General features: G+C 47.0%; 1 protein-coding gene across 4 annotated transcripts in view; it reads right to left on the reverse strand.

Moving 5' to 3' along the window:
• KIFC3 (kinesin family member C3) overlaps positions 1-21,090 on the reverse strand; it is a 43,071-nt gene that overhangs the window by 15,024 nt on the left and 6,957 nt on the right. For 3 of the 4 annotated variants that reach the window (XM_049622344.1, XM_049622343.1, XM_049622345.1), the window contains 2 exons: positions 17,151-17,289; positions 13,912-14,114 (listed from right to left, as the gene is read on the reverse strand). The exons of the other annotated variant lie outside the window; for it this stretch is intronic. In XM_049622344.1, the coding sequence (XP_049478301.1) occupies positions 13,912-14,114; positions 17,151-17,289 (342 nt within the window). The remainder of the gene's footprint in view (positions 1-13,911; positions 14,115-17,150; positions 17,290-21,090) is intronic. 4 annotated transcript variants of the gene reach the window in all.

The following is a 21,090-nucleotide window of genomic DNA, read 5'->3' on the forward strand; positions in this document are numbered from 1 at the left end:
CACCCTGCCCTGCCCACTGCCAAGTTTTCACATTCAAGTCCTTCTGCGAGGGGCAGTCGGGCACAGGGGTTCTCAGGCCTGACTGCCCAGCTTTCTAATATAGACATCACCCTACTCGCTGGATAACCTTGGAAAAGTCTCAACTTCACCATGCCTCTTGCTTTCCTCATCAGGACAGTGAGGCTACCCCTACAAGGATGTCCTGGGCATTAAGTGAGATTAAATGAGATAACGTAAGTAAAGCGCTTAGGACAGACCCCAGCACACAGCGAGTTCTATTGTTAGAATAAAGGCCCGTGAGAGCAGAGATATCTGTCTGTCGTGTGGGTGCCGAATTCCCAGTGCCTAGGACAGTGCCTGACACATAGCAGGTGCTCTGTAAACACATGTAGGAAGAATGAGTGCACAAGGGGCCGGGTAGAGCAGGGTCTGTGAGTGAGGCTGTCAGGCAGGGTGGGGCCAGGAGGGGTGCTAGAGGCTGGGGCACCACTGGGCACCAGCAGGAGGACACTCACTTCTGCCAAAGGAAGGAGCTGCTACAAGGCTCCAGGCATGTGGGTGCCACGTGGGACTGTCGGGCCAGAGGTGCCACGTCTTCCAAAATATTCTGACAAAATAGGAATTCCAGATCTTTATGTGAACTTATCTAAGGTTTAAAAATAGGCAACTGGCTCTGGAAAACAGTGTGGAGGTTCCTCAAAAAATTAAAACTAGAATTACCCTACGACCCAGCAATAGCATTACTAGGAATTTATCCAAAGGATACAGGAGTGCTGATTCCTAGGGGCACATGTACTCCAATGTTTACAGCAGCACCATGAACAATAGCCAAAGTATGGGAAGGGCCCAAATGTCCATCAACCAATAAATAGATAAAAAAAGATGTGGTGTGTGTGTGTGTGTATACACACACAACGGAATACTACTTGGCAACAAGAAAGAATGAAATCCTGCCATTTGCAACAACGTGGATGGAACTAGAGGGTATATGCTGAGTGAAACAAGTCAGTCAGAGAAAGATACATGTTTTCACTCATATGTGTAATTTGAGAAACTTAACAGAAGACCATGGGGGAAGGGAAGGGGAAAAAATAGTTTCAAACAGAGAGGTAGGCAACATAAGAGACTCTTAAATACAGAGAACAAACTGAGGGTTGATAGGGGGGTGGGGGGGGTAATGGGTGATGGGCATTGAGGAGGACACTTGTTGAGATGAGCAATGAGTGTTGTATGTAAGTGATGAATTATGGGAATCTACTCCCAAAGCCAAGGGCATACTGTATACACTGCACGTTAGCTAACTTGACAATAAATTATATTTTAAAAAATTAAATAAATAAAATAAAAATAAAAATTGGCAACGAATCTGATCAATAAAAAAGGAGGCCAATTAGAACTAATAAACTCAGCAAAGTCACAGGATACAAAATCATTACGTAAAAATCTGTTGTGCTTCTACACGATATCAATGGACAATCCAAAAAAGGAAATTTAGAAAACAATTCCATTTACAATTGCATCAGAAAGAATAAAATACTTAGGAATAAACTTAATCAAGAAGGCAAAAGATCTGTACATTGAAAACTATAAAATATTGCTCAATAAATTAAAGAAGGCACTGATAAATGAAAAGACATCCCAGGTTATGGATTGACATATTGCTAAGATATCAATACTACCCAAAGCGTCCTCCAGATTTAATGCAATCCACATCAAAATTCCAATGTAATTTTTTGCAGAAATAGAAAAATCCACCCTAAAATTCATATGAAATCTCAAAGAACCCCAAATAGCCAAAACATATTTGCAAAAGAAGAGAAAGTGGGAGGTCGCACACTTCCTGATTTCAAAAGTTACTACAAAGCTACAGCAATGAAAACAATAAAGTACTGGCATAAAGATCATACAGATCAACGGACTAGAATAGAGAACCCAGAAACAAACCCTCACATGTGTGGTCAAGTGATTTTTGACATGGGTGCCAAGACCATTCCAGGGGGAAAGGACAGTCTTTTCAACAAATAGTGCCAGGAAAACTGGACATCCACATGCAAAAGAATGAGATTGGACCCTTGCCTTACACCACAGACAAAATTAACTCAGAATAGATCAAAGACCTAAATGTGAAAACCAAAACTATAAACATAGGGGAAAACCTTCATGGCACTGGATTTGGCAGTGCTTTCTTAGATCGGACACCAACAGCACAGGCAACAAAAGACAAGATAGATAAATTGAGCTTCATCAAAATAAATAAAACCTTTTGTGTATCAAAAGATACCATCCACAGAGTAGAAAGGTGCTCTGTGGAATGGAAAAAACTATCTGTGAATCGTATACTGATAAGGGGTTAATATGCAGAATATAGAGAGAACCCCTACAACTCCATCCCAAAAACCCCAATTCAAGACAGGCAAAGGACTTGAATGGACATTTCTCCAAGGAAGATATACACATGGCCAATAAGCACATGAAAAGATGCTCAATATCACTAATCATTAGGGAAATGCAAATCAAAGCCACAATAAGATACCACTTCAACCCATTATGATGGCTATTAGTTAAAAAAAAATAACCCTCAGAAAATAACAAATACTGATGAAAATCTGGAGAAATTAGAACCTTTGTCCCACTGCTGGTGGGAATGTCAAACAGTGTACCTGCTGTGGAAAACAGTATGGTGGATTCCTCAAAAAATTTTAACTGGAACTACCATATGATCTAGCCATTCCACTTATGGGTATTTGCCCAAAAGGAATTAAAAGCAGGGTCTCAAAGAGATATTTGCACACCCATGTTCATAGCAGCATTATTCACAATAGGTACAATGTGGTAGCAAACCAAGTGTCCACTGATGAATGAAAGGATAAGCAAAGTGTGGTACATCCATACGATGGAATATTATTCTGCCTTAAAAACAGGAAATCCTGCCATTTGCAATAACATGGATGAACCTGGAAAGCATTATGCTAAGGGAAATGAGCCAGTCACCAAAAGACAAATACTGTGATCCCACTTATATTAAGTACCAGGAAGAGCTACATTCATAGAGACAGGAAGTAGAATGGTGGGTGCCAGGGGCTGGAGGAGGGGGGAGGGGGAAGTTAGTATTTAATGGGAACAGTTTCAGGTTTGCAACATGAATAACAATGTGAATATACTTAATACCAGTGAACTATACACTTAAAAATGGTTAAGATGGGAGGGGGAGCCAAGATGGCGGAACAGCATGGAAGTTTTTTGTGTGTCTTGCATCCATGAAATACAGCCAGACCAACGCTACACCATCCTGCACACCTAAAAAAATGATCTGAGGATTAACACAACAATCTGCACAACCTAAACCACAAAATTCAGCAGGTACCTGGCACAGAGAGGTGAACTTGGGGAGAGAGAAGCCGTGGAGGGCAGGGAGCCGCTTTTGCACACAGAGAGAGGATGGAGGCGGGGGAGGAGAATATGGGAAAAGCACCCTCCAAAAGCAGCTAAAGAGAAAGTAGAAAAGTGGAAACAGCCACAGGGACTGAACTAAGAGAGAAAAGAGAAAGAAGAGGGTTTAAATTCCATTAAGACTATAACAGGGGGAGCGTGGAGTCTGAAACTCCGCAGCTTGATACCTGGCGGTGCTCTGGTGGGAAGGGCGAGCCCCCAGGAGCAGAGTGGGGTCCGGGAGGTTCTCGGGCCACACAGGGAAAAGCGGTTCCACTGCTGGAAGGACATTTGGTAGAGACTGTGAGGCCACCTGGTCCCAGCAGACCCCAAAGAACAACCACATCGCTGGTGCTGGAACAAGGTCATTATGGGTGAAGCCTGGTGTCAGATGTGTGTTGTGATTTTCCATAATCCCTGAAACACTGCTGCTACACTATCTCACAAACTTTTTCTGGGGAGGGCTGGCACCTGGCCACACTGTCTGGGCACCAGCAGCAGGCACGGTCCCGCAAACATTCCTGGGTGTGGCTGGCACCTGGCCATTGCTCAGTGAGACCCTCTGCAGAGGGAAGAAGCAGGTCAAAGCCGCAGTCCCTCAGAAGAAAGAGGACGAGAAAAACAGCCACATCTGAGACAAAACTCAGGAGAGGGGTGCTGCCTGGGGCTTGGTCACAGACTGTGAAAAAGCAGGATGGGGGGCGTGGAGGGAAGCTGAAGACAAAGTACAGGTGCACAATTGCTGATCTGGGAGAAGAGAGTTCCGATACTAGAGAATGGGTAGCTGGCTGACGCCATTTTCACCGCTCCCGCGCATGAGCATACGCACCTACAAGCGCCACCACAATCCACCCCAGTAAACTAAGCAGCGCCATCTAGTGAAGAACAGAGCCATTACACTAAGCCCCGCCCAACTGGGCCAACCTCGCTCTTCAGGAACACAAGTCTCTCCACCTGCTTAGTTTACGAACTATAAAGTGCTTCATAGTTTGACTTCCAGATGAAAATGAAGTAATTGCAGTGGCATTTCAGTCTGTTACCGGTCCATCTATTCAATTTTCTTTCTTTTTCTTTTTTCTCTTTTCCCTTTCTTTTTCTTGAATACAGAAAGAGAAAAAAATCATTTTTATTTTCAATTTTTATTAAAAATATTTTTCTTTCATTTTTTTCTACTATATTTTTTACTTTTGTGTAAATTTTTTCAAATTCTATTTTACTTCCATCATTTCATTTTAGTCTACTTCAGTGTATTCATTTTTTCAAATTTTCAAACAATTTCCTTTTTCCCCCCTTTTTTCTCTAACCTATCAAGACACTTTCAACACCCAGACCAAAACACACCTAGGAGCTAGCATCATTTATTTGATTTTGTGTGTGTGTGTTTAATTTTTTAATTTTAATATTTTTTTAATTTTAATTTTTTCTAACTCATTAATTCCTTTTCTCCCTCCAAAGTGACAAAATGAAGGAATTCACCCCAAAAGAAAGAGCAGGAAGAAACGACAGCCAAGGACTTAACCAACACAGATACAAACAAGATGTCTGAACCAGAATTTAGAATCACAATAATAAGAATACTAGCTAGAGTCAAAAATAGATTAGAATCCCTTTCTGCGGAGAGAAAAGAAGTAAAAGCTAGTCAGGATGAAATAAAAAATGCTATAACTGAGCTGCAATTTTGAATGGAGGCCACTGAGGCAAGGATGGATGAGACACAACAGAGAAGTACCAATACAGAGGACAAAATTATAGAGAATAATGAAGTAGAAAAAAAGAGGGAGATTAAAGCACGATTTAAGAATTAGAGAAATCAGTGACTCATTAAAAAGGAACAACATCAGAATCATAGGGGTCCCAGAAGAGGAGGAGAGAGAAATAGGGGTTGAAGGGTTATGTGGATAAATCATAGCAGAAAACTTTCCTAACCGGGGGAAAGACACAGTCATCAAAATCCAGGAAGCACAGAGGACTCCCATTAGATTCAACAAAAGCCGACCATCAATCAACAAGGCATATCATAGTCAAATTCACAAAATACTCAAGCAAGGAAAGAATCATGAAAGCAGCAAGGGGAAAAAAGTCCTTAACCTACAACGGAAGACAGATCAGGTTTGCAGCAGACCTATCCACAGAAACTTGGCAGGCCAGAAAAGAGTGGCAGGATATATTCAATGTGCTGAATCAGAAAAATATGCAGCCAAGAATTCTTTACCCAGCAAGGCTGTCATTCAAAATAGAGGAGAGTGAAAAAGTTTCCCAAACAAAAATTAAAGGAGTTTGTGACCACTAAATCAGCCATGCAGGAAATTTTAAGGGGGACTCTCTGAGGGGAGAAAAGATGAAAAAAAAACAACAAATAAATAAAGACCAAAAGCAACAAAGACTAGAAAGGACCAGAGAACACCACCAGAAACTCCAACTTGACAAGGAACATAATGACAATAAATTCATATCTTCCAGTACTCACTCTAAACATCAATGGACTAAATGCTCCAATCAAAAGACATAGGGTAACAGAATGGATAAGAAAACAAGATCCATCTATATGCTGTTTACAAGAGACCCACTTTAGACCTAAAGACACCTTCAGATTGAAAGTAAGGGGATGGAGAACCATCTATCATGCTAATGGTCACCAAAAGAAAGGCAGAGTAGCCATACTTATATCAGACAATCTAGACTTTAAAATAAAGACTGTACCAAGAGATGCAGAAGGGCATTATATCATAATCAAGGGGTCTATCCACCAAGAAGACCCAACAATTGTAAACATTTATGTTCCAAATGTGGGATAGCCTAAATATATAAATCAATTAATCACAAACATAAAGAAACTCATTGATAGTAACACCATAATAGTAGGGGACTTCAACACCCCACTCACAGTAATGGACAGATCATCTAATCAAAAAATCAACAAGGAAACAATGGCTTTGAATGACACACTGGACCAGATGGACTTAACAGATATATTCAGAACATTTCATCCTAAAGCAGCAGAATATACATTCTTCTCCAGTGCCCATGGAACGTTCTCCAGAATAGACCACATACTAGGAAACAAAACAGCCCTCAACAAGTACAAAAAGATCGAGATATTTTCAGACCACAGCGCTATGAAACTCAAAATCAACCACAAGAAAAAATTTGGAAAGGTAACAAATACTTGGAGACTAAAGAACATCCTATTAAAGAATGAATGGGCTAACCAAGAAGTTAAAGAGGAAATTAACAAGTTCATGGAAGCCAATGAAAATGATTATACCACAACCCAAAACCTCTGGGACGCAGGAAAGGCAGTCATAAGAGGAAAGTATATAGCAATCCAGGCATTCCTAAAGAAGGAAGAAAGATCTCAGGTACACAACCTAACCTTACGCCTTAAAGAAGTGGAAAAAGAACAGCAAATAAAACCCTAAACCAGCAGAAAACAGGAAATAATAAAGATTAGAGCAGAAATTAATACTATCAAAACCAAAAAACAAATAGTAGAACAAATCAATGAAACCAGAAACTGGGTCTTTGAAAGAATTAACAAAATTGATAAACCACCAGCCAGTTTGATAAAAAAGAAAAAGGAAAGGACCCAAATAAATAAAATCAAGAATGAAAGAAGAGAGACCACAACCAACACAGCAGAAATAAAAACAATAATAAGAGAATATTATGAACAATTATATGCCAATAAAATGGGAAATCTGGAAGAAATGGAAAAATTCCTAGAAACATATACACTACCAAAACTGAAACAGAAATAAATAGAAAATTTGAACAGACCCATAACCAGTAAAGAAATCGAATTAGTAATCAACAATCTCCCAAAAAGCAAGAGTTCAACGTCAGATGGCTTTCCAGGGGAATTCTACCAAACATTTAAGGAAGAGTTAACACCTATTCTCTTGAAACTGTTCCAAAAAATAGAAATGGAAGGAAAACTTCCAAATCTTTCTATGAATCCAGCATTACTTTGATTCCAAAACCAGACAGAGACCCCACTAAAAAGGAGAACTATAGACCAATTTCCCTGATGAACATGGATGCAAAAACCCTCAACAAGATATTAGCCAACCAGATCCAACAATACATTAAAAAAATTATTCACAATGACCAACCAAGTGGGATTTATACCTGGGATGCAGGGCTGGTTCACTATCTGCAAAACAATCAACATGATTCATCACATCAATAAAAGAAAGGACAAGAACCACATGATCCTCTCAACTGATGCAGAGAAAGCATTTGACAAAATACAGCATCCTTTCTTGATATAAACCCTCAAGAAAGTAGGGAAAGAAGGATGATACTTCGAGATAGTAAAAGCCATATATGAAAAACCCAATGCTAATATCCTCCTCAATGGGGAAAAACTGAGAGCTTTCCCCCTAAGCTCAGGAAGAAGACAGGGATGTCCACTCTTGCCACTGTTATTCAACATAGTACTGGAAGTCTTAGCCTCTGCAATCAAACAACACAAAGAAATAAAAGGCATCCAAATCGACCAGGAGGAAGTCAAACTTTCACTCTTCACAGATGACATGATACTCTACGTGGAAAACCCAAAAGATTCCACCAAAAAACTTCTAGAATTGATTCATGAATTCAGCAAAGTTGCAGCATATAAAATCAATGCACAGAAATCGGTTGCATTCCTACACACCAATAATGAAGCAACAGAAAGAGTAATCAAGGAATCAATCCCATTTACAATTGAACCAAAACCCATAAAATACCTAGGAATAAATCTAACCAAAGAGGTGAAAAATCTACACACTGAAAACTATAGGAAGCTTATGAAAGAAACTGAAGAAGACACAAAAAAATGGAAAAAGATTCCCTGCTTCTGGATAGGAAGAACAAATATTGTTAAAAGGTCGATACTACCCAAAGCAATCTACATATTCAATGCAATCCCTATCAAAATGACACCAGCATTCTTCACAGAGCTAGAACAAACAATTCTAAAATTTGTATGGAACCAGAAAAGACCCCGAATAGCCAAAGCAATCTTGAAAAAGAAAACCAAAACAGGAGGCATCACCATCCCAGACTTCAAGCTATACTACAAAGCTGTAATCATCAAGACAGTATGGTACTGGCACAAGAACAGACACTCAGATCAATGGAACAGAATAGAGAACCCAGAAATGGACCCAGAAATGCATGGCCAACTAATCTTTGACAAAGCAAGAGAGAATATCCAATACAATAAAGACAGTCTCTTCAGCAAGTGGTGCTGGGAAAACGGGACAACGACATGCAAAAAAATAAACCTGGGCCACTTTCTTACACCATACACAAAAATAAACTCAAAATGGATGAGAGACCTAAATGTAAGACAGGAAGCCTTCAAAATCTTCGAGGAGAAAGCAGGCAAAAACCTCTTTCATCTTGGCTGCAGCAACTTCTTACTCAACACATCTCCGGAGGCAAGAGAAACAAAAGCAAAAATGAACTACTGGGACCTCATCAAAATAAAAAGCTTCCGGACAGTGAAGGAAACAATCAGCAAAACTAAAAGGCAACTGACAGAATGGGAGAAGATATTTGCAAACGACATATCAGATAAAGGGTTAGTATCCAAAATCTATAACTTATCAAACTCAACACCCAAAAAACAAATAATCCAGTGAAGAAATGGGCAAAAGACATGAATAGACACTTCTCCAAAGCAGACATCCAGATGGCCAACTGACATATGAAAAAATGCTCAATATCACTCATCATCAGGGAAATACAAATGAAAACCACAATGAGATACCACCTCACGTATGTCAGAATGGCTAACATTAACAACTCAGGCAACAACAGATGTTGGCAAGGATGCAGAGAAAGAGGATGTCTTTTGCATTGTTGGTGGGAAGGCAACTTGGTGCAGCCACTCTGGAAAACAGTATAGAGGTTCCTCAAAAAATTAAAAATAGAACTACCCTATGACCCAGCAATTGCACTACTAGATATTTATCCAAGGGATACAGGTATGCTTTTCCAAAGGGACACATGCACCCCAATGTTTATATCAGCACTGTCAACAATAGCCAAAATATGTAAAGAGCCCAAATGTCCATAGGCAATCAAAAAGAATGAAATCTTGCCATTTGCAACTACATGGATGGAACTAGAAGGTATTATGTTAATTGAAATTAGTCAGAGAAAGATAAATATCATATGACTTCACTCATGAGGACTTTAATACACAGAACAGATGAACACAAGTGAAGGGAAGCAAATATAATATAAAAACAGGGAGGGGGACAAAACATAAGAGACTCTTAAAAGTGGAGAACAAACAGAGGGTTACTGGAGGGGGTGTGGGATGGGGGATGGGCTAAATGGGTAAGGAGCATTAAGGAATCTGCTCCTAAAGTCATTGTTGCACTATATGCTAACTAATTTGGACGTAAATTTAAAAAATAAAATTAAATAAATAAATGGTTAAAGTGATAAACTTTCTGTTGTGCATATTCTACCACAATTTTTTAATGGTTAAAAAGAAAAAAAAGGCAAACAAATCAGACATACTTGAAGGCTAGATCTAGTCTACCAGCCTGTGGTCTCTGAGCAGTTTTTTAAGCTTCTATCTGGAGGTTCAGGGGCAATAAGGTGGGGGGGTGTGTGTGGCCAGTCTGGGAAGTGTAACACTGGCAGGGCCTTGGGAGTGTGGAGGCCACTGCTCCAGGCACATCCACAAAAGGGGAGGGGAGCTATAGCATGTGGCCCGGGGCTATAGTTGCCAACATCAGGAAGGGTCATCCAGACCAGCCGCGGTCTCTCTCCTGTTGCCAGACCAAGACCAGTGGCCTCTGTGGCTTGGGTCCTCCTGAGCACCGAGGACCTGGGCCCGTGTGCTCCCCACAAGGAGCACGGTGGGCTCCTGGTAAATACAGCTATCACCATCTGACACTTATCAGTGCATAAGCCTCAAAAGACTCCCACCGCCCCCACAAGCCCAGGTTCCAACAGTGATAATGGCAGCCCCATTTCCTGAGTCAGCTTTGCCAGCATGGCACAGGACTTCCTGAGATCACCACTTCGAATCCCCAATTCTATGAGGTAGACACTATTATCATCCCCACTTTATAGGAAGAGAAATTGAGATTCCAAGAGATTAAGCCTTAGTTAAGGTGGCTTTTTATATGCCCTTTTGGTCCCAAGATTATGGCCACAGGGATATCAGGGTCACCAAGGATAACTTGGAGGTTGCCAAGGACTTGGTTTAAAGTGTTTTCAAGTCTGACCAAGAACTCTGACATGGTTCAGAGTGGGGTGGGATGAGGTGAAAGCCTTAGTTAAGCAGCTTGCTCAAGGTCACCTGACCACTAAGTGGTGGACCTAGGATTAAACTTGGGTCTGAGTGACCACCCCCACTACAGGGCCCTCCAACTCAACTACTAGGCTACCGTGCCTTTCAGGAAGAGCCACACCCAGAAGGCAAGTCTGGAAAAGGTTGGGAATAAGGCACCATGACAGTGAGGCAGAGTGTCCCCCACGGATGGGCTTTTCTTCTTAGAGGAGCAGGAAGGTCAATCTGTGTCAAACCACAGTGAGGCAGACAGAAGACCAGAGCACGCGGAAGTGATACCTCACGAGGCATTAGCACTTTACAGTGTATCACCCATTTTTCTGTCGTCTCACAATTGATCTGTCCAATAACCATGAAGCAACATGGATTAGTCCCAGTTTAGAGAATGGTAAACGAAGGCTCGGAGAGGAAGTCACTTCCTACTGCCGCACAGCTAGCGAGTGGCACAGCCAGGACTAGAACCCTGTTTGTGTGGTTCCAAATCCAAAACTCTTCCCAGTAAAGATGGCGGCGCTGGCAGCAACAACCACAATACTGGATCATCTCATCAGGTGCTTTTATGTCCACTTGACAGATGAGGAAACTGAGGTGCAGAGTGGTAATTAACCAGCCCAAGGTCCCACAGCTGAAACTGAGTAGTGTCCAAAGTCAGGATTTGAACCCGGTTCCCGGCCCATGTGGTTGAACATAGCTCCACAGAATCGGACCCTCCGAAGAGTAGCTCAGGGACCCGGAATTTCAGGTGCACCCCTGAAGTTTTCAGAAAAGAGCTGGCAGTCAGGAAGTTCAAGGATAAAGCCTGAGCAAAGACGGAGAACCATTCTGAATTCTCTCAATCATCCAGAGGGGCCGGGGATGGGAGAGGACAGGGGCTGGGGATATCTGCAGACCTGGGGGCACAAAGACAACCAAAAGGCCAAGATCCTTCACCTTCAACTTCCCCTCTAAAAAGTAAGCCAACTTTGCTAATGAAAGGGAAAAAATGTTTTGTTTTTTTTTAAATTCATTTAAAGTCACAAAAGGCCACACATGGTTATGATTTCATTTACATGAAATGTTCAGGAAAGGCAAGTCCACACAAACAGAAAGCAGATCTGCAGTTGCCAGGGATTGTGGGGGGAGGGGGAAAGGAGGGTGACTAGGCTTTTTTAGGGTGATGAAAATGTTCTGACATTGGATGATGGTGATGGTGGTATCACCATCTCAATATACTTAATATATTTAAATTGTACACCTTAAAGGGGTGAATTGTATGGTATGTGAGTTATATTTCAGTAAATCTCTTTAAAAAAAAAACAAACTTATTTCAAAAATTAATTGCCTGGACAGTCTATCTTGGAGAAGATCAGGGAAGGAAGAGCTGCAGATAAGCTCTTGCCACGGGCCAGGCATGCCCTGTGGGGTGGGCCCTGGATGAGCCCCCAGTCCCACAGGGCTACCCAAGCTTTGGTTCTGCCGCTATATCTTGCTCCTCCTGCCACAGTCCCTTTGCACAGACTAGACTATTCCCTTAGCTCAGAACCCACTTCCTCTGCTTTGTGCCAGACCTTGGCTCCAGCACCACTTTCTCAAGGAGGCTGTCCCTGACCTCCCCGCCAGGCCCTGATGTCCCTCACAAAGGCCTCTGGTACAAGTCCTCATGCCCTGTGTGTGTGCCCACCCGCAGAGCCCTTGTCGCTCTTCTAACTTCACATGGGTACATGTAACAAATGTCTGTCCTCCCTTAGACCATAGCCTCCACAGGCCAGAGCACACCTGCCCACCTGGACATCCCCAGTGGTTAGCCTGGTGCCCAGGGCACACCGCGCACTCAGCAAACAGCTGAGGGAGAGAGGCAGGCTGGCACCGAAGGAAGCAACAGTGACACAAAGCAAGTGTATCACCCTGCCTAGAAGACCCCCTGAGAGTGAGGCAGACAGGCCCAGAGGCAGCAAACAATGGGGTCAGTGTATGAAGGAGACACAGGGCACTAGGGATACCCCAAGGAAGCCCACCTAACCCAGCAAGGAACAGGTGGTCAGAACAGATAGTTCTGGAGAAGAGGATACATCTGTAAGCTGGGGAAAAAATCCTACATTAAAAAATGCATAGGGGCGCCTGGGTGGCTCAGTGGGTTAGGCATCTGACTCTTGATTTCAACTCAGGTCATGATCTCACGGTTCATGAGATCGAGCCCTGCATCGGGCTCCACGCTGACAGCATAGAGCCTACTCAGGATTCTCTCTCACTCTCTCTCTGCCCCTCCCCTGCTCCCTCTTTCTCCCACCCTCTTTAAAAAATTAAAATTAAAAATGCATAAAAAGAATCTGCTGCTCCCTGGAACTGAGAACAAGTCACAGTATTCTGTGATGTCTCCCCAAGCAAAAGGTCCACATGGTGGGTAACCACAGAGTAAGAACCTGGCTCCAGCTGAAGGCGGGCCCGTCAACAGAGTCCTGGGCCCACAGCTCAGGGCACAGATCCAAGGCAGAGATGATGTAGAGAGAGAGTGGGGGGACCTTGGGGAAGTGGGGAAGTTCAGACAGACACAAAAGACAGACACTGACCATGGGTGTGGGGAGCTGAACCTCTGGAAAGGGGCCTCGGGGGTCCACGTGCAGGTGGGGAAGGAGGGCCCACGGTCAGTCCCACAGGGCATGCAGCCGAGGTCCCGAATGTCCTGACCAGCCGAGGAAGGAGACAGCACTCGCCAGCATAAACCTGAGGCCTTCCCTGGCTTCCAGAGTCTGAGTGCTTCTCCTCCCGCATGCACTCACACCAGCCTCTCCTTTCCTACCAGTTTTCCCTGGGGTGACCACTGCAGTGACTTTTGTCCACTTGGACTGCCCGGTCCAAGGCACCGAATAAGATGGGGTGGACTCGGCACCAGCCTGAGGGCTGGGAGCGACCCCGTACCTCCCTGCTTCCCTCACATCTACACACACAGCCTGTCACTCCTGGAGAGGCACGTCCTGGTCCCCCAGAACCACGAGGAATGGGGCACAAGGATGAGCAGGATGGGAGACCCAGGCCTCTGACTCTTGCCACCTTGCCCTCTCATGCATTCCTGAGCCGAGAGAGGAGACCCTATCTGTCCATCACGTCAGCCGCCCGGTGGGCTGGTTCCAGGCGGCCCACGCAGTGTCCTCTGATCTGCTCCACGGGGGGGAGTGGCCTCTGCCCATCCCATCATCCCCAGGTACCTGATTCTGCAGCTGGGTGGATGTGGCTTGCTGGTCACTGTCTCGGAGGGCCAGCCTCTCCTGTAGGGCTGCCAGCTCCTCCTGTAGCCGGGCTTTCTCCTCCTGCAGCTGGGACATGGCCTCCACCATCCTATGCACCATGGGGGCTGCACCTGGCGGCCCCGCCAGGCTCGAGCACCTCCCGCTGCCAAAGAGCCGCCCACCTATGAGCAAAGTAGTGGCCGATCAGAAAGGACAGCAGAGGACCCACCCTGGATGAGGAGCGGGGGCCCGTCACGGCAGGGCAGACTGTCAGGGATGGGGAGGGGATGCGAGCCAGCGGGGCGAGGGCTGGGGGCGGCAACGGCGTGGGTTGGCTAGGGGCAGGCCCTGGAGGAAGCCGCTTCAGCGGGCAGCTTCTGGGAGACAGAATTGCCTGGATAAGGACTGAAGCAAGAGACTTTCGCCCTAGACTCCCTTCAAAGTATGTGTCCGAGGTCTGATGGGCGATACCCTCCCTGTGGCCAGGCCGCAAGGAATCGCAGCTGAGAAAGACATGCCTTCTGGCAACAGCTGATTAAGAGTCCGGGGTTCTCCACCCAGAAAACACTATTCTTGGGGGAAAACGTGATTTCTTTAAACCCCAAACCCCCTCTAGAGTACAGAAGAGAGGCAGAGGCTCCCCAGCCTGTCCCCTGACCTCTGCAGGGAGTGGTCACCTGCACACAGAGAAGGGGCAAGGGGAGGGTGTGCGTGTGCAAGGGGCAGCCAGACCAGGACGCACAGAGACAGACACAGCATGTGAGCAGGAACACAGCCAGGCCCGCTCTGGGGCCGACACCTGCGCTGAGCACAGGGACTGCACAGGCACGACAAAGTGATAAATACCAGGGGGAGAGGGTGGTACCTCAGCCTGAATCCTCCTCCTCCCACGGCCTTCCACTGTACTGTCACCAGGAGCAGGAGAGAAACAGACAGACTGACGGAAGGACAAAGACAGAATCAAGGGCCACGATGTGACAATAGGGCTTGGGATGCCTGTCATAGCTTGCCTGGAGGATACCAAGAACGCTCATGGTCTCTGCAGGTGGGGAGCAGGCAAGGAGCAGGGGGTGTGCAGGAGTGGGGTAGAGGAGAGGCTCTGAAGGCAGGAGATCTGCCTCTCCCCTTGGGCAGCCTGAACTGGGACCCAACCAAAGCCCCAGGAGGCAGAAAGAAGGGTCCAAGGTGTGACAAGTGGCACCTGCTGTCTCCAAGCCTCCAGTCTGAGGGCAGCCAGGCTTCGGGGCTCCCCCACGCTACATCCCAGGAGCCAGAGCCCTATGGGGCAGGACTGGAGGGCTCCCAGACTCTGCACCTGAAGTCACGCACCCTGCTGGCAGCTTCAACCCACCGGGAGGCAGCAAGTGCGCTCACTGAGACTTCAGAGAAGCCACAATAGAGTTTCCGGGCTGGGTGGGATGTCACAGCCCTGCTCCCAGGAGGGTAGACCCTGAGGGATCTCGGGCCCCACTCTCAAGAGGGCAAGTAAAGCACACACGGGCTGGCTTTTCCCTTCCTCACAATCCCTTGGAATAGCTTCGACTCGAGACCCTCTGGAGAGCTGGAGCAGGCTCAGTTACCGGTTGGCCAGTGGCCCTGGCAGTGTGGCCTGCATGTGACACAGCATGCATATCATACACAGTTGGCCAAGCTTCTGTTATCTGTTCTAGAGAGAGTGAGGTCAGGTGGATGCTTCCAGGCCCGCACACGGGGCTGCCATGAGCAGCATGTGACCAGCGTGGCCCTCAGCCCTTTGCAGACTGCCATGGTGTGGTGGGGAACACACCAGGGCTCTAGGTCCTGAGAGCTCGCTCTGCCACCTGGGAGATGGGGGTGGGGGTGGGGGGCTTGGGGTCTTCCTTTGTGAAGTGGGGACAATGGTCCCAGTGAGGCAACCTTGGGAAAGAAGCCTGGGATCCATGAAGGATGCATAGAAGTGAGTGAGCGTCATCCCACAGACCATAGGGCTGGAACAAGACACAGAATAGTCCTTCTCGTCCAGGACACTTGGAAGGTTCTGAGATGCCCTTGGAGCCCACACGGGGGTTCATCCTGACCCCAGCAGAGGGGCACAGCCAGGGGAGCTGAAACAGGGCCTAGAGAGCACTTGCTAGGGGAGAAAAGACCTTGAAGAAGCTAAGGGAAGGCCAGAGGAGGGAGGGAGAGGTGAGGTCAAAGAGGCACTTGGGGGCCAGGGAGTGAATGGGACTTGGCCCTGAGAAGGCCACATGCCTCTCAGCGGGTCGGATGTCAGTGCAAGTTTTAAAAGACAGCATGCCTCAGAGACCCTGCCTGCTCACTGTGCCTTAGGCTCAGGAAGACGTAAGTCTGGCCCCAGCCCCACTGACAAGGCTCAGTCCTCCCCCTTGACAGAAACTGGTCTCTCTCTTCTCCACAAACTGGGAGAGCCGATCTGACTGGCTGGACAGCTCACCCCTTCCCAAGTCCTGTCTGCCCACACCTCAGCCAGACCCCAACACCTGTCCCTGAATGCCAGACAGGCGACTGCAGCTCTGGGACAACCCCAGAAAAGGGAGTGGCTCCTTCCACCACACAGCAAGTTCAGAAACACAGATCCACCCCTGGTGACGGGAGGAAGAGAACAGGGGAAAGACCAGCTGCTTTTTCTCCACACAGTCTTGGCCTTCCTTTTGGGCTCCTGAGGATGCTTTTTCCCCAATTACTGAGCTCAGGTTTCCCTGAGCTGGAGAAGCCCCACAAAGGGGGTCCATAGAATCTTCCAGAACCAGTCATCCTGGTCAGAGAAGAATGGAGCCACCGGCTCCTCGACCCTGGCCTTGAGGGAGCAGAGCAAAGCCCTGTCCTAGAGCCTCTGGGTCCCTGTCGCATCCACAGATAAAGGGGATGGGGTCAGGCTTCTCTCCACAGGCCGTGGCGTCTTTGAGGCTGCCACCCTTGGCCTGCTTTTGACAAGCACTGGGGAAAAGACAAAAAGCAGGGAAACTCAACCCCAGCCCACACGGGCCAAAGCCTCTTATCACTGGTGGGGCCCTGCGGGCAGTGGGAGGAGGGTATCCCTGGAGTGGGATGGGCAGGCCGGGGTCTCTGAGTTCCACGTCAAGGTGGCCAGGAATTGGCTGGGCCACCTCCAGGTGAGGAGGACAGGGTGTGAGAACAGTCCAAATGCCACAGCAGCCTCCCTGCCAGTGCCAGCTTTAGTGAGGGCTATTCCAGGTTGGCGGGCAGACCTCCTTTACCTGTTTTCTCTACATTCATGGCGCCACCAGCTTCCTGGGCCTCCCGGTCCCGCCTGGGGCCCGGTGCCTGCCTCTTCAGGAGCTTCTCTTCTTTCGTCCCCTGACTCTTGTTCTCGCACCCCTTGTCCAGCAGGGCTTGCTGCCAAGACACAACCAGAATCCTCACGTGAAGGGGACTACAGGCGGGAGGGGACCCCCTTGAGCCTGCGGATGGTGTGCTCCTGGAGCTGGGAGCATCCCGGGCACAGGGACCCAGCCCTCGCTGTGTGAGTGGGTGAGGACAATGAGGCCGGGGTCTGGAAGGAAATGTGCCCAGATGCCACGACAGGACAGTGGCAGTGCATTCTCTTGGCCCCCATCTGGCAGCCAGCTATCTGCACCGGCAAAGAAGGTTCTGGGGCACTTAGAAGTTCTCAGGTGAAGCTCACTGGGCTGTCCCTGCAGGCTCTGTGGGGCGGGAGTCACCAGTGCAGCAGCCTACTTGCTGCGGGCCGACAGCCCCACCATTCGCAGGGCTGTCCAGCCCCACCAGGCACACCGCAATCTCAGGGCAACACCCCCCACGATGTCAGCTGCCCCCAGCTCGAGACTGCCAAGAGGGGGACACACAAATCCACACAAGCAGGGGAAGCCCATGCCCCCCATCTCCTGGTCAAGGAGAAACCGAGGCCGAGAAGGAGGAACAGACAGGTGGACAGGCAGGGAGAGAGAGAAGGGAGGGGCAGAAAGAGTCATCTGGAGACGATCACCTGCAGCTCACACAGAAAGACATCCAAAGCAAGCCGCAGAACCGCATGCAAAGTGCAATCCCATTTGAGGATAAGAGAAATAAAACAGGCCTTGAAAAAAATCTGGGGAACTGTATAAACAATGGTTGTCTCTGGCAGGTCAGGTGACGCAGCAACTAGGAGGAGAAACGTGCATCATTTAAACTTTTGGGGGAGTAAAAAGAAACTAAGAGAATGTGGGGGAAAAGGGCAAAGAGTCCTTACATTTCACTTTTTAGCCTTATAAGCATCTACAGTGTTCTGTTTTGGTTTTTTTAATGTCAACAGAAATTATCTGGGAAGGGGCATTACAGACACTTTTTTTTTTTTTTTTGAGTTTTATTTATTTAAGTCATCTACACCCAACAGGGAGCTTGAACCCACAACTCCAAAATCAAGAATTGCACGCTCATGCGACTGAGAGCCAGCCAGGTGCCCCTACAGACACGTTTTTGGTGTTTTTGTGCCCACTGTTTTGGAAACAAAAGACAAATGTTCTGTCTAAAAGAACGTTCTGAGTCCAGAGTCGGCAAGAGCTGGGTGTGAAACACGGCTGCGCCTCAGGTGAGCTGTGTGGCTCTGGGCAAGTTACTTACCTTCTCTGAAGCTTCATTTTCCCCATTCTTACAAGAGAAACAGTACTAGCCCCTGATGCAACTGGTGTGAAGGGGAACTGCAGGAACCGTGCAAAGTCCTCAAAGCCTCTAGCACACAGAAAGGGCTCGATATCAGGTAGCCACTAGCATTGGACTTTTTCCGCACTCTTCCTTCTTTTTTTTTTTAACTTTTGTAACCCCAAATCCAATAAACAGAATGGAAAAGAGGAAAAGAGCAACATCAGCAGCCTCGTTCACCGTCTCTGACGCCCTCTCTCTCGACCTCACCTTCTACTTGAGAAGGGAGGGTGGCGAGCACAGTCTCTCATATGTAGGAAAATTCCCCGCCCCCCCCGACTTTATTTTGTCCCCACCCTTTGACCAACTGCCACACCATCACGAGCAGGCTTGTCAGCGGTGGCGGCAATGGCAGCAGCTGGAAGTTTCCAATTGCCGACCAGAGCAAAGGTCACGCTATTTCTGGCCTGGTGGCCAAGCCACAGGAAGGGCAGCCGGGACGCCAGCGGGGTTGGGGATTTCTGCAGCACCTTCAGAGGGAGCATCTCAGGTTTTAACTACTTGAGAGGCTGGGGCAGGGGGGAGGTTCACTAAGCCTACCTGCTCATCCCACAGTGCCCGGGTCCCTCCTTCAGCCCCACATCCCTGTCCTCGAAGCAAACTATAAACACAATAGAGCTTCATGGGGGCCCAGAAGGACACCAACATGGAAACTGGTTGCTTACAGGAGCTTCTCACAGATTCTCAGCAGATCTGCTGACCCCAGGACTCAGCAGCAACCACAACCCAACACCCCATAATCAAAATTCAAGAACAGAGCCACCGCCCAACTCAAGGCAGCCGGTTTCTGACCACCTCCCGATTTAACTACCAATGGCTCAACTCAGAGGAAAAACAAATGGCTTCTCCAGTTTCTTTAACTGTTCCCACACCAGACCTGCTTTTCTTGCAGACCTTAACATAAAAGAAGGACTGTTTGGTTCGGTTGGCAGATGAACCACACAAGAAGGGCCAAGAAAAGCCTTGAAGCCCAAGACTGCTCCTGAAGCCACATCAAGCTTTGGGCCACATTCAGATCAGGACTCGGGGCCACACGCCGCCCAGGCCCAGGACTTTCATCTGCATGAGGGAGGATATGCCCTCAAAGGGCACCTGGGTTTCCCCTCCCTCCTGCCCCCCATGTGCCCATGTCTCTTCAAAATGAGCCCTCTTGTGTGCAATCTTTCTTGGGCAGGGTGCTTTGCAACCCGCCCAAGTGACTCTGGTCATTCATCCTCCATCACTGTGTCAATGGTCCTTGTCCAGTTTGCATTCATACACTTGTGATCACTTGATTATTCTGTGGCACGCCTGCCAGGCTGTCAGGTCTATTTCTCCGCTGGGTTATGGGCCAGCACCTAGCGCAGAACCTGGCACAGAAGAGGCACTTCCTAAATATCGGTATTCCTTTAAAAAGTGCAGTGCCTGTGCCGTCCTTAAATTATTCAAAGCCACAGTTGTGAGAATGCATCGATATTTAAGTAGCTCATTGCAACCAGAAATAATACAGAGCACCAGTTAGATAACCTATTTGTAGAATATTATGAAGCAGTTCAAAAGAATGGGGTAGTTCTCTGTATACTGACATGCATGAAGAAATCACCAGATTTCCTGTCGAGGGAAAGAGCTAGTCACAGAATAATTTGTAAAAATAAATAATAAAATTGTATAAATATAATTAAGTGATTATATAGGAAAGATACATAAACACCAAACTCTTAATAGTGGATTTCTCAAAAGATGCAGGACTAGAAAAAACATTCAGCTTCGAGATGTTATATCCCTGTGTGAATTCTTTTATACCATATGTTATCGAGCACGTCATGCTTAGCTATTCAGATCCCCGCTTGCTGTGGGACCAGTAGCAAGTTACATAACCTCTCTGGGCCTCCATTACTTCATCCATACAACTCCAATAAAACAGGAGCTGTGTCTTGAGATTGTTACGACGACCATGAGTACTAATGTGAGCTATATAATACATGGCACCGGTGCCTGGTTCAAAACCAGTGTTCCACAAATAGCAGCTATTATTACTATCATTATGTATGATCTCTACAACCAAATATGCAAACATATATAAAATTTGTCTTTTGAAAGTCAGTTGGTGATAACTGCGAGAGAAAAGAATCCAAGTTTTGGCAAAGTCCTCTGTCTGGCTTTGGATCCTCATGTTAAATAGGAAATACAAGTATTGCCCCACGGACAAACATGCTGAGTAGGAATTAACGGCTACCCCAAAACCTGCCTGTTTTCCTAAGAGCTTCTCAGCGAAGGCCCCCCGCAGTTCTCACTTTAACGCCTCAGCCAGGGTGTGGCTGAAAGCTTTCTGTCATCTGCTCTGTGATTTTTCCTGAGATAACCCAGTAAAGCAAACTGCTCCATCCGGGCTCTGAGTGCTGTGAGAAGCTTACCAAGGCAAGTCCCCGGCTCTCTCTCAGCGCTCGCTTCCCCAGAGGGCCTGCTGGGGACCCCGCTGCTGGGAGCTCAGAGGGCGAAGACACATCAGCCTGGCTTGGG

This window comes from Panthera uncia (assembly GCF_023721935.1).
Source record: "Panthera uncia isolate 11264 chromosome E2 unlocalized genomic scaffold, Puncia_PCG_1.0 HiC_scaffold_19, whole genome shotgun sequence".
NCBI classification, from domain to species: Eukaryota; Metazoa; Chordata; class Mammalia; order Carnivora; family Felidae; genus Panthera; species Panthera uncia.